The 15,087-nt window shown below is 35.1% G+C and overlaps 1 protein-coding gene across 2 annotated transcripts in view; it reads right to left on the bottom strand.

Annotated features, from left to right (window-relative positions):
• Positions 1–15,087, bottom strand: part of XRCC4 (X-ray repair cross complementing 4) — a 291,910-nt gene that overhangs the window by 97,960 nt on the left and 178,863 nt on the right. For both annotated transcript variants that reach the window (XM_069592579.1, XM_069592580.1), the window contains one exon: positions 3,504–3,651. In XM_069592579.1, the coding sequence (XP_069448680.1) occupies positions 3,504–3,651 (148 nt within the window). The remainder of the gene's footprint in view (positions 1–3,503; positions 3,652–15,087) is intronic.

Raw genomic sequence — 15,087 nt, 5'->3', positions numbered from 1 at the left:
TTTATATAACTGTATAGAATGAAGTCTGTAAATGATACCATAAAGAATAACCTCTGTACTCAATATCAATTTAACTTCAATAAACATCTGACTTTCTTTCCTCACTTATCCAAATCTCAGAGCTAGAGGCATTTTGTTATTACCTATATATTTAGCAGCTCTTTTGACCACAGAAGCTAATGCTTTTTCTAGTCAAGGGTCATTTAAGGAAGAGCTCAAAATTAAGTTAAAGTTGCTTGAGATTTGCAATAATCCTTGTTCCTGCTCTATTAAGAACTTTATACCCAGGTTCTGGTAACTAGGTCTGTATGGTGCAGCCTGGTGTTTGGCTCCTTGTCTTGGTCTCTAGCACAAACTTATTTGGCTGTAACTTGGGTTTGGCTCTCTTCTTAGCCACCTCTCCCAGGATCTGGAGCCCTGACTCTGAGATAAAGTTTTCATTTATAGGTCTCTTGTTCAGATACTAATTTCAGTATCTTTTAAAAGTAATTTGCTTTTGATAAAGAGAATCTATAGAGAAAAGAAACAGAACAGCTATTAGAAGGTAAAGCATAATTTCTAGGTGGGAAGAAGTGGGCTGAAATAGTTGAAGAAGTTACAGACATTAAAGTGTTGATTAAATCATTTGGGCTGAGCATTTTGTTAGTTGGCTCATTTTGTTAACTGACTGCTTATTTCAATAAGATTGGGACACTGACTCAATTTAGACAAATAAGTGAATAACGACCGGGTCATTCATTTTGTTAAAATAACACAACTAGTCCACCTAGTCACAGTGATTTCATGTCATACCAACACAATGGCATTAGTAGACTTTTATTATATTAGATTTTTAGGGATGTTGAAAAAGTAAGAGACCCTAAATTTAGAAAAACCTGAAATAAAAATTCTTTCTTAGTTATTACATGAAAAAGCATTAATAATTTAAACTAAGTGAATATGGTGTTAATTTAGATACATACTGTGCCATTGTATATTTATAGAAAATAATTTTGCAATGTTTTTATTTACACTCAGAATTTTATATAATGATATTAATAAAGTATGTATAAGGATGAAAATAATTTCACAGTCTCTATAGTCTTTGCCACCTGGTTCATTTTGTTAAATATGTGAAATTAAAAGGACATACCAAACAACTCTACAAATCATAATTTCAAGTGATGTAAGATAGTAAATAGCAAGGAGTGTACAGCACATGGTTATACTGAATAATAACTCTTAGTGCTGATGCTATTCAACAGAACAGGATGAGGGCTCCCCAAGTAAAATCATATTGAATGGATTAGTCACACTCAAATTTTTAATGAATATTTATCAATATATACCAGACTCAAGGATTTCAGAGTCTTATTAAAAACAAGAAATCATCAAAAGATCTAAAAATATTCCTAAAAGAAAAAAAAAACTGTATATTTACCACAGGAAAAAGAAAAAGGCAAAATGTCAGTACAATTCTGCACCTCAGGATTGCTAACACATGCCAAATTAAACTATTATCCCTGTGAGTATTCTACATAAGTTTCAGTATGTTTTCAATTTTCTAGTTTCCTGTGTTTCAGAAGAATGAGTTTTATTATTGGGAATCCAAAACTGTACAACATTTAGCAGTTTGAAAGCCGAGCTAAAAAATGAAAATGAAATGAAGTATAATAGTTTTATGTAAGTTTATTTATTTTTTTTTTAATTTTTTATTTTATTTTATTTTTTTCCCATTCATTAGGTTTTCCTTTTTTTTTTTTTTAATTTTAAAATCTTTAATTCTTACATTTGACTATATGTAAGAAGACACTATAATGACTGAAATATCAGAGATATCTAGTGAATCTAATATTTCAATAACTCAAAAAGCAAAAAGCAAGGGAACCCAAGAAGAAAAGTCATCTGTGATGTGCAAAACAGAAATGCTGTCATATACATGAGAAAAAGCTTAATTCTTATCAAGGTCCCACACAGCCCAGCTTGGACTGGCCTCTGAGCATCCTCAGCCTCACTGTACTCCCCCCGTTCTGTGCCACCTCCATTCCCAAAGCCCTCACACAGTCCCCCTTATGTACGTGCTCACAGGCTGCTTCCTCTGCCTAAATCTCTGCTCTCTACTCCACTACTGTACTCCTCATATCTAGGAATAACGTTTGTTTTCTCTCACATAGACTAAGCTTTACGACATCAGGGGCTGTATCTAGTTTGCTCAGCATGTAAACATAAAAGAAAGATACACAAATGGATGAATCAATGAATGTGGGCAAGTCATAGTCAAAATTATTTATTCTCAACAAAATTGTATCTACTATGCATTTCCTTAGACGATGTGAAATCATGTGGTAGTCATACAATGAATGCAAAATCTACTGAGAGGCTACTGCAGGAGACAGAGGAAATATCATTGCGACGGTCTGACAAAAAATGTTTGAAATCCAGCAGATGCTTAAAATTGAAAACAAGTAATGAAGTCAGGCTTCCCAGCTAAGTTTAGTCAGATATAAGGGTTAATTATGCCATGGTAATGCGACCATAAACACAAAACCCAATGATAAACAAACAAACAAAACAATACTACTATTAACTGTACAACGGATACTTTTATGCAAGAAATTTGAAACGTCTCTCCTGTCAGGCTCAGTTTCTTCAAGGTATAGACTGTGCCTGCCTTGTCATCCTCTTTGTCTATATCAGAATCCTAAACTTCATGCTCTCAGGATACCTTTACGCTTTCAAAAGTTCTTGAGGACTTCAACAATTTTTATTCACATGGACTATATTTGCCATATTTAAAATAAAAACTGAGAAAAAATCTGTTTGATGCAGACTTTTTGCCTCAATGAAATGTTCGTTATCCTAACATCTCAACTCATGACAACCAATTTGGGATGTTTACTGAAGAAGGACAGTCTGAACCAAAAAGTGAAAAGCAGCACAAATTCAGTGTATAATTCCAAAATCTAAGAGAAATAAGTAGATGACTAGCAAGAGACATTTTACTTGAAACAGTATCAAGCAGAATCAAATCAAGTGGCTAAGTTGAATGTTCTATGAGTCTCTTCAAAGCAGTAAATTAGATCAAAACACTTTAGTGAACACAAGCTGGATTCTAATATTTTTTAGTATCCTACATGCCATTTCTCCTAGAGAAAGGCATGGCAACCCACTCCAGTATTTTTGCCTGGAGAATCCCCTTGGACAGAGGAGCCTGGCACGCTGCAGTCCATGGGGTTGCCAAGAGTCTGACACTACTGAATGACTAAGCATGCCACTTCTAATTAATCCATAAAAACCACAAGAAAAAAATTTGCTATATTTTTAGCACATCTGCTCTAAATTTTAATAGGAATTAACTAAACACCAGAGAAAATGTATTGATCCAAACACTTTACAATCTCCAAAATCATTATTTTTGTTCTAAAAATAGCCTGAAGTAAGTTCAGAAATAAAAAGATAATTTGAAGACTATGTAGATTGTTTAAATGTCACCTCACTACTTAGCAAAGAATAAGATGACTTACTTTTCCTTTTCTTGAAGCTGTTGCTCCTGAGAGGCCATTTTAGGTTCTGTCCCCAGATTTTTTTGCATTCGCTGCCTCCTCTTTCTACTTGGTGCAATATCAGGGATATCAGGACTTGAAATAATGGAATCATCTCTTTTTACAGTAGCTAAAATTAAATCACATAAAAATTATGCATTTTTTAGCACAGTATCAATTTGCTGCTTTAACACCTATATAAAGTGGCACAATTAAAATAGAGCAAAACTATTTTTACAAATTTATTCAGATTTCTTAGCTTTGACAAAGAACATACAAATAGGGAAAAGACAGTCTCTTCAATAAGTGGTACTGGGAGAACTGGACAGCTACATGTAAAAGAATGAAATTAGAACACTTCCAAATACCATACACAAAGATAAACTCAAAAGAGATTAAAGACCTAAATGTAAGACCAGAAACTATAAAACTCTTACAGGAATACACAGGCAGACTACTCTCTGAAATAAATCATGGTGAGATCCTCTATGACACACCTCTTAGAGTAATGGAAATAAAAACAAAAATAAACAAGTGGGACCTAATTAAATTTAAAAGCTTTTGCACAACAAAGGAAACTATAAACAAGGTGAAAAGACAACTCTTAGGATGGAAGAAAATAATAGCAAATGAAACAACTGTCAAAGGATTAACTTCCAAAATATACAAGCAGCTCAAACAAGTCAATACCAGGAAAACAAACAACCCAATCAAAGAGTGGGCAAAAGACCTAAACAGAAATTTCTCCAAAGACGACAAACAGATGGCTAACAAACACATGAAAAGATGCTGAAAAGATGTTCAACATTGCTCAGTATTACAGAAATGAAAATGAAAACTACAATGAGATATCACCTCACACAGGTCAGCATGGACATCAATCATCAAAAAAACCTACGAACAATAAATGCTGAGGAGGGTGTGGGGAAAAAGGAAACCACTTGTATTATTGGTGGGAATGTAAATTGATACAACCACTATGGAAGACAATATGGGGATTCCTTAAAAAACTAGGAATAAAACTACCATATGATCCAGCAATCCCACTCCTAGGCATACTCCCTGAGGAAACCAAAACTGAAAAAGACACATGTACCCCAATGTTCACTGCAGCACTGTTTACAATAGCTAGGACATGGAAGCAACCTAGATGCCTATCAAAAGATGAATGGTTAAAGAAGCTTTGGTACATGTATACAATGGAATATTACTTGGTCATAAAAAGGAACACATTTGAGTCAGTTGTAACAGGGTGAATGAACCTAGAACCTATTAGACACAGTGAAGTAAAAGTCAGATAAAAATAAGCATCATATATTAACACATATATATGGAATCTAGAAAGATGGTACTGATGAACCTATTTGCAGGGTAGCAATGGAGATGCAGACATAGAGAACAGACTGATGGACACAGAGGTGGGGAGAGGAAGGACAGGGTGGGATGAATGGAGAGAGTAACATGGAAACAGATATACTATCATATGTAAAACAGAGAGCCAATGGGAATTTTCTGTATGACTCAGGTAACTCAAATCGGAGCTCTGTGAAAACCTAGAGGGGTGGGATGCGGTGGGAGGCGGAAGGGAGCTTAAAGAGGGAGGGAACACAGGTATACCTATGGCTGATTCATGTTGAGGTATAGCGGAAACCAACACAATATTGTAAAGCAATCATTCTTCAATTAAAAATAAATAAAAAAAGATTATTCAATTTGATGAAATGAGTAGTTAGTATGTAATATTTCAATACCAATACAAAACCTAAAATATATTATATATATGGAACAACTTGATCAAAATGGTCTTTGCCTATCTTGAGCAACAACTTCTGAAATGCATAAATAAAAGTGAATTAGAGGCACATCTAAAGAGGTTGGGGGGAGATACTGCTACAGGGATAATGAATCAAACTGATAGGAAAACAACAATTATCAGCAGGAATGGGGACTTCCATTAGTGATCTAGAGATAATTTTCATAAACTTCTCAGCCAACTATAGGGAATAAATACAAGAAAAATGGAAGAAAGTACTAACATATTGCTAATATGGTTAACCCACTAAATTACCCTAAAAAATATTTGATATACATGAAATATAAGCAACAAAAGAAATATGCTTGATTTATATTCCCTTTTTTTTCTATGAACAACTTAATTGCAAAGAGCTTAAGGGGAATTCAGAATATTCTTTCACTCAATACATAGTATATTCTGCTATCACACATTTTTCTGTAAAATAAAAGAGCTCCTCTGTTATTGGTAAATAATGAACAATATCAACATAATTTGGACTTCGGATTGTCCTGTTGGTTCATGTGATTTTTTTCCCAGCTTGTTAATGTTTTAAAGTGATCAGGAGCAAGCTTCCATCACAATGAAAAAGAAAATCTTAGCAATGTATAAAAGCCTTAAAAAGTAGAAATGAGGGCTAAAAATCCTATATAAGTCCATCACTTTAGCACTAAAAAAGGGGCTGGTTTAGTGAAATCAAGAACCCCACACTTTTCAAAAGTTAAGCTCTCTGCAAAGATGCAATCAGAACTGAAGAATCTGTGAAGACATTTCTCCCTGTATCTCCACTCAGACATTTAACTTGTTGATGAAACTAGCATAATCAAATGTGTTCAGTAATTCCCACCTCTTTCGCTTAAGAGGAACTGTGATGACCCAAAGGTTTAGCTGACTGTGACGTTTGGTGAAAAGGTCACAGCTCTCCTAATAGGGTTAATATTTTTGTTAGGATTATAACTAGAGAACTAACAACAATAATGTAAAACTACATAGATTTTAAGTGCTCTGCCCAAACCTTAACTTTTTCTCCCAAAGCTCTATTAATTTTAGTGTGTTAGTTTGCAGGGTAAATAGTTGTTCAGGCATGCTTGTGTCACATTCTAGAAAACGCTGCATTTTGGGTCCTCATTCTATGTAGTCCAAGCTTCTCTGAGTGGGCTGACATCACTCAGACACTACTGATCCCTTTCTAGAAATTTTTTTTTTTTTCCTGGATATAACTACCATTTTTGAGAATGCAGTGCTTGACACATTACTATGGGTTTTTAAAATATTATCTTATTAATCTTTAAATCTGTGAACTTTATTTTACTTATGAGGAAACTAAGAATTTAGAGAAGTTAAGAAACTTGCCCAAATCACACAGCTTTTGCTTTTATATTTTATCATTATGACAATCAAAAAATATTTCTGCCTGGTGGGTAAATTATTTCTTGATAAAATGTGCCCATCAAAGCATATTTTACTTTCCAAACCTGCTTAAAGACACATAAGTTCTAGTTGATTTCTTATACATTATTTTATTTAAATGTATTGGGAGTAAAGAAAGATAAATTAAAAAAAAAATGTTTCTCTGAACATATTCCAGCTGAATGATTCCTTTATTCTTATAAAGCTATGAGATGACTAAGTAAGATAATTCTGGTTTCCTGATTTCTTACCCAGTCAGCTCTCATACAGGGTTTAATCAACTGCATAAGCAATCAACAAAGTACAATCTTGTTCATGAATAAAACTAGCAGAAGTGTCAGAGTTAGAGGATGTTTCAATTGTAGATAGACTTGTAAAATGGAGAAAGATTTCATTTAATTACATGTTGGACATTTATGAGGAAAGAATGTTAAGTTTAAATTAAAACGTAAGGTGAATTTTTTAAAAATAAAGTTACCTAAAAGTTCTGCCATTAATTCCAAAGCTCCAGATAACAACTTACACTTTGACACTCAACAGGGTATTTTATATGTTGAAAGGTTATATTATTTTTATAATGCCAAGAATTTACTTTAAAATGCAATGTGATTAAAGGTGTGTATTAGTAAGAGTGTTGCATCTACACAAGAATCACAGACTGGGAACAATTTTGTGGGATTCTAATAATAAAGTCCATATACTTAAGGAGGCTACTAGAGGCACCTTCGTTATTTGCATGTCAACAACTAATGACAAAAATGTATATCTATTGGTGAAAACAAGTCATGAAAACAAGTGGATGAATACTGCATAAGAGCTCTCATGAGTAAAAGCAGAGGCATTTTAGATACCCAGATTGGCTAAAGATACTCCCTCCATTTTATGGACAGGTTATAAGAATTTAATGAGGTCTGTTTATTCTTAGAGATGATGTACTCTCCTAAATCGTGAAGTAGTTTTCTGTCTAGTTGTGACTTCTGGATGATTACAGTTGTCTGATGCCATGAAAACCTGCCATTCCTACCTCAGGAATCTTTATATTTGTCGAAAGTGAAGGTTTGATATGAGTGGGTGACTGGGACACCTTCAAGGACATACACTGGGACTTCTTCAAGCTTATAGAACAGGTTAATGAATTATTTCATACTTGCCAGTAAATATTTAGTTGACAACTGTGTATGTGGGAAAACATAATCCAATAATTTACTATCATTATTTCTACAGTTTAAACTTCTTGGTGATGACCATGATGTATCACAAAGAACTTGAGTTCTGTATAACCAAGAGTTTTAGTTCAGTTCACTGTTCCATTTTTCTACATTTCTCTTCACAATTACAGTGCAGACCACTGTAACACTGCCATAAGGAAAAGGGGCTACATATAAACTTATTTACTGGTTAAACCAAATGTATTAAAAGACGCTTACTCCTTGGAAGAAAAGTTATGACCAACCTAGATAGCATATTCAAAAGCAGAGACATTGCTTTGCCAACAAAGGTCTGTCTAGTCAAGGCTATGGTTTTTCCTGTGGTCATGTATGGATGTGAGAGTAGGACTCTGAAGAAAGCTGAGTGCTGAAGAATTGATGTTTTTGAACTGTGGTGTTGGAGAAGACTCTTGAGAGTCCCTTGGACTGCAAGGAGATCCAACCAGTCTAGTCTAAAGGAGATCAGTTCTGGGTGTTCTTTGGAAGAAATGATGGTAAAGCTGAAACTCCAGTACTTTGGCCACCTCATGTGAAGAGTTGACTCGTTGGAAAAGACTCTGATGCTGGGAGGGATTGGGGGCAGGAGGAGAAGGGGACGACAGAGGATGAGATGACTGGATGGCATCACTGACTCGATGGGTGTGAGTCTGAGTGAACTCCGGGAGATGGTGATGGACAGGGAGGCCTGGCGTGCTGCGATTCATGGGGTCACAAAGAGTTGGACAAGACTGAGCGACTGAACTGAACTGAACTGATCCTTCTTTTGGTTGGTTTTTGCACCATGAGAACAGCTTTCCCTTCAGTTTACTACATACATGAGTGAGTGCTCAGTCATGTCCAACTCTTTGTGAACCTTTGGACTGTGACCCACCAGGCTGGTCTGTCCACGGAATTTTCCAGGCAAGAATACCGAAGTGAGTTGCCATTTCCTCCTCCAGGGGATCTTCCTGACCCAGGAATGCAGGAACCCGTGTCTCCTGCATTGCAGGTAAATTCTTTACAACTGAGCCATCAGGGAAGCCCTTACTACATAAATGTAATAGCAAATCATACTGTAATAGATTCACTTAATTTATATATGGCTTTAAATGAAGTTTTGATAATAATTATATAGACTTTTAAAAGGAAAAATTTCTATCCTATCCTTTCCTCTTCACCCTGCAATTTCAGAAACCAGAAAAAAAAAGAGGTGCTAATCCAATCTCTGGTACTTACATATTATTAATTGATCATTTCAAGCATTCCTCAAATTTGAAGCCATCCCACCTCTATCCACTACTTGTGCTCATGTTTGGTCCTCACATTTCATTTGGTCTCAAGGCTGGATACATTATTCTGACCCCAGATGCCTTGAACATTGATTCTGGGTCTCAAAACAAGCAAAGCTGTTTTACATACAACAGAAGGTGTCTGAACCACATCCACACAAAGTCAAACTTTATGGAGCTTCCAAAATGTCTGTAATATTCATGCTCATTGTGCTCAGTCGTGTCAGACTCTTTGGGACCTCATGGGCTGTAGCCTGCTAAGTTTCTCTGTCCATGGAATTTTCCAGGCAAGAATACTGGAGTGAGTTGCCATTTCCTTATCCAGCAGATCTTCCTGACCCAGGGATTGAACCCAAGTCTGCTGAGTCTCCTGCATTGGCAGGTGGATTCTTTACCAGTGCACCACCTGGGAAGCCCATACTATTTATAACTTTACATATTTTAAGGGTGACAAAGTCTTCACTTACAAGTTTTACATCCCATTTTTATGGGAAAAAAATCAATTTACATGAAGTTTACTTAATACATACTCATTTTAGCTGCGAGGAAGAATCTGAACAGAGTTGGAAAGCATGACAAATGTTAAAAGGGAAATGAGAAGAAATGTGGGCTATATAGAGGAATGTTCATGAGAGAAAAAGATGCAGGAAACGAGATTGGTTAAGTATGGGATGCAGGGAAGGATTGGATGAAAAAAAAGATACAGAGATACACTCAATAAATTTGCAAGCTTTCAAATCCAGGCAGAATAATATTGAATTTGATATTGACTGAAGAGTTGTTATTTTTTTTTCCTGAGATTCCACACCCAGAATTCTCAGTTTTTAATATTATCATTAGTTTCTTTGTCACAACAATATGTCTTTCACTATTTCAAGGAAATTTAAAAAAAACTATTGCCAATTAATTTATTATGGCTGAAATAGTGAGTAGGAGAGCTGTGGGATGAATTTCAAGTTCTAATTGGGTTCACTGCATCTAGAAAATGAGGAATCTTTATACAAGCTTGGTTATTGTGAAAGGTGGCTCCACAGAAAGCCACACTTCTTCTTGTCTGACAGAAGAACTGCAGGAGCTTGGCAGCACGAGTTCAGACATGAGAATGCCTCAGAGTTGGCCATCCTGGGTACTCTCAAAGGCGAAATAAAATGGCATTGTTGGTTAAACTGCCTAAGCCCCACAAGTTCATCTACCTGGTAAACATCTATTACTGATCAGAGATTTATTAATATATCTTTTGTCACCTGAACACTATTGACTGGAGATGTTTCAATATCCACTTATATAACATATAGCTGGTCACAGGTGTTAGTTTCTCCAAAAATCCCTGGGTCAATAATGTGTTAAGTCTTTGATGGTTAAACATCTAAATCTCAATGGTTTTAAAAATAATGTTTTAGGTTTATAATTCATTTTATTAGGAATTCATTATTATCTCATAGCTATGGACATTTCCCCCCTTCTTCCTAATATGCATTACTTCACATATCTATGGAACTCTAACGGAGACTGCCACCAGAGATTCCTATCCGCCTCCAAACATATACATCTCTCTAGAGCCCCTGAACCCACCTCCTCCCCTCAAAATTAATGTCCTGAGGCATGTTAATCATGACAATGACTACTTAGCTCTTAAATTATTGAATGAAGGAGGCTCTGATCTTTAGGCCCTTTGACCATAAAAAAAAATATGTGCTATTTTCAATATGCCATGTTCAAACAAAAAACTTTGAGTGGTTTCACATCACCTATAAAATAAAGTCCTAACATCCTAGTCCTGCATTCAAATCTCTCTACAATGAAACCCTCACCTTCCTCTCTGACCGTACCTCCCACGATCTTCCGCTACAGTGTATAAAGAATTCCAAGGTCTCTAGTGTTCCTCAACCTTCCTTTTCCGTTCCTTACTTTCCTTGTCTTCAATATCCTCCTATCTTCTATTGGCTCAACGATGTGTTCCCTTCCAGCACAGCTCATTTCAGCCATTTCAGTCACTCCTAGTTTTAACAGTTTCAATCCACAGCAATCTCCCCTACTCTATAGTTTATAAACTCTATGGTTTATAGTTTGAACCTCTCATTTTACACATACTATCTTGTACTGTTATTCTTTTTATGTATATTTCCACTTTCTCAAATAGATTATGAACACCCAACAACTAGAGGTCATGTCTTACAGTTAGCTATATCCCTAATGTATTATCCAATAGTGTTATACATGAGGAATATGATGACTTGAACTCTTATTCTGAAATGTGTATCTTATTTTTTAATCAAAATTCATTTACTTATGGTCCTCAGAACTATACAGAAAAATCCAACCAGAAGACCTGGGTCTGAATCTCTATTGCTGCCATTTACCTTGGGCATATTAAAGAGCTTTAAGTTCCTCTGTGAGAAAATGGATATTAATATGATTAAATGGGATAATATAAACTGTTTTATAAATCATAGTGTCAGAAATATTTGATATCAGCAATAAGTATTACTGATAAAATGTGTGTGTCCTTACAAAAGATCTGAGATTCATTTACTTATTCAATTGAAAAGTTTACTACTATTATTTTCTATTATATAAGTTTCAGGTATACAGCATTATAGTTCAACATCTGTAAAATGACTTTTATTTAGGTGAATCTGACGAACTTTCAGGCTATCTTCTTAGAGACATAAAAATTAAATTAAAAAAATAAAAGGTAAGATAAATTAATGGTTTTCCAAATTCAAAATAACTAAATTGTCCTAGTATTATTATTTGTTATGAACACAGAGTAGTCAGACTCCTATGGCTGTTTCCTGCTATTTTATTCAGTTGGTCATTTCATAAATGTTTATAATCAATAAGTCGTCGTGTTTTATTTCAAAAGATATAAAGTATTGAGGGGAAAAACCAAAATCCAGACCTAAAAATACTGCCTTAAGTAAATTTGAAACTTCAAAAAACATACTCTTCCTCTCACCAAAGAAAATAACCAACCAGTGTGCCTCTGTAGTTTGTCTTACTGACAGGTATGAAGATAAGCAAAAAAAAACTCAGATAAGGTCAATCACACCATATCTCAATAAGCAGTATCTTAAAGTGACCTATCTTGAGGTAGTAAATTTCTAATGTGACCAAGCACACATTATTTTCCCTCACCATTCATCAAATAGCCCTTTTCATATCTGTTATCATTTTCTACCCAGTTTTCATAACCTAACTTGAATAACTGATTAACATCTTACATGGAAGGTTGATGATCTAACCTATTATCAGCAATCACTTAATAAATGGATAATTAACATTGCACTAAACTCTTAAAAGTGTGTGTGTGTGTACACATGCATGTGTGTATCCATGTGCAAAAGAGACTTTTCCAAAAGTCAGGCTCCTCTTTTAGCCAGCACAGCTGGGAGTCAGGTGTAATGACAAAGGCTTTACTATATTGGGGTAACGCAAAAGGTCATCTTTGGAAATCTAACACTTTCAATGTCAGAGGCAGGGTGGGCCACTGAAGATAAAATACAGACTCCAGAAGTATTCATAATACAGAAAAAAATGTAAGTTGAACATACTAAGTATTATTTCATATCTATAAAACAATATATTTGTATATCTATAAAACAATGTATTAAAAATGTCTTTATTCTTTCACTTATTCAGAAATATTCACTGCGTATTTTCTATGAGTCAGGCACCATCCCAAAAGTACCACCACCATGCATTCAAAAAGTTTACAATTGAGTAGGGCAGAAAGACACAAGAAAGCCGTAAGTTATACAAATAATTATAGAGGAACAAATTTGAAAGTTCTAAGATAGGCGTGAAGAGTTGACTCATTGGAAAAGACTCTGATGCTGGGAGGGATTGGGGGCAGGAGAAGGGGACGACAGAGGATGAGATGGCTGGATGGCATCACTGACTCGATGGACAAGAGTTTGGGTGAACTTCGGGAGTTGGTGATGGACAGGGAGGCCTGGCGTGCTGTGATTCATGGGGTCACAAAGATTTGGACACGACTGAGTGACTGAACTGAACTGAAGATAGGCACAGGTTTCCAAACTTTTACTGATATTTTCAAATTACTCTGTGAATTTTTAATTTCTCTTTTTCATGATGAAACACTAAGATTTGATTTCTTATTTTCTTTTTTTTTTCTTAGATAGGTATTACTTTCAAAAGCTTAACTGTTAGTATCAGGTGGCTCTAAAGTAAATTTGCCAAAAGAGAAAACTAAAAGACTAGCTTGCTCTGAGCAAACTGATAAGAAATGACTGGGTTTGAAAACTAAGTTTTAATTTCAGAGTGAACTCAAACAACATATCTGAATTAAAACTCTAAAATTACCTTCAAAGATAGTCTTTCATAAGGCCCCATAATATCCTTAACAGGCTTCATCATACTTTTAATAATTTATCTAATATTTACAAAGCTCAATGACGGTAGAGACTGAGTTTGTTATGCACTACTGATAGTATGAGTATAGGCCAACTAGCATGGTCTCTAATATATAATGGTTCCTCAATAAATATTAGTTCATTGGTATAAATTCTAAAATACTAATAGAGTTAATGACTTCTTAAAAATATTTTAAATCTATGTAAAGCACTATATTGTTGATTAGCTATGGTTGCCAGGCTAGTTAACATTAAGAAAATAAAAATATTAGTGGGGAAAAGCAGTTTATGAAAGAGCAACATTAGTTTCAATTTATATTATTTCATGATTAAAAATAATAAACATTGGAAAGCAGTTTTAATGGTTAATAAGTTTTCAGAAAACAAAACTATAATTTTTCAGCTTTCACCATCATTATGAAAGGGTCTCTGCCTATGACCTTCGTCATGAAATATTTGGAGACAATATAAAGCTTTCATTGTTGTACAAGAGTCAGGTATGGACTTCTGTCAACTTATGACATTTTTTTTTCAGCATTTTCTTAATATATTTAAAGCTTTTTAAATTCTTCATTTTTTTCTATGTTGGTCAACTTTTAATAAAACCTGGACATTTTTTGCTTAAGGGGGTTTTACTGAATTAGTATAACTGAAAAATGGACAAAAATAAGCAAAATATAAAACTTTTTAATGAAATGGTACAGGAAATCTTTCAGGTCACTGTTATTTTAACAATGTATTACCAATACATTGTCTGCAGTGACTTTAGGTGAATTGGTTAGAAGAAAAGTTATGACCAACCTAGATAGTATATTCAAAAGCAGAGACATTGCCGACTAAGGTCCGTCTAGTCAAGGCTATGGTTTTTCCTGTGGTCATGTATGGATGTGAGAGTTGGACTCTGAAGAAGGCTAAGTGCCAAAGAATTGATGCTTTTGAACTGTGGTGTTGGAGAAGACTCTTGAGAGTTCCTTGGACTGCAAGGAGATCCAACCAGTCCATTCTGAAGGAGATCAACCCTGAGATTTCTTTGGAAGGAATGATGCTAAAGCTGAAACTCCAGTACTTTGGCCATCACATGAGAAGAGTTGACTCATTGGAAAAGACTCTGATGCTGGGAGGGACTGAGGAGAAGGGGACGACCGAGGATGAGATGGCTGGATGGCATCATGAACTCGATGGACGTGAGTCTGAGTGAACTCCGTGAGATAGTGATGAACAGGGAGGCCTGGCGTGCTGCGATTCATGGGGTTGCAAAGAGTCAGACACGACTGAGCAACTGAACTGAACTGAGGACAAGGTCACTAGTGCAACTAGGTCAAAATGAGAATAGAATGAAAGTGAAAGTAAAGCGCTGCTTAATTACCTGGTGAACTGAGAAGGTAAAGGTCATTAATCTAGAGCATAAACCCTTTCTTTGAATATACACAGCGGTGAGAAGGAGAACTTGACTAACAAGTTCTGTGACATGACACACTTTCCCATTTCATTTTGCTATAATTTGCTTAATCT

The sequence above is a fragment of the Ovis canadensis genome, chromosome 5, assembly GCF_042477335.2.
Source record: "Ovis canadensis isolate MfBH-ARS-UI-01 breed Bighorn chromosome 5, ARS-UI_OviCan_v2, whole genome shotgun sequence".
In the NCBI taxonomy this organism is placed as follows: domain Eukaryota; kingdom Metazoa; phylum Chordata; class Mammalia; order Artiodactyla; family Bovidae; genus Ovis; species Ovis canadensis.
The sequence above is the reverse complement of the archived record's forward strand: the minus strand, read 5'-3'. Positions and strand labels throughout refer to the sequence as shown.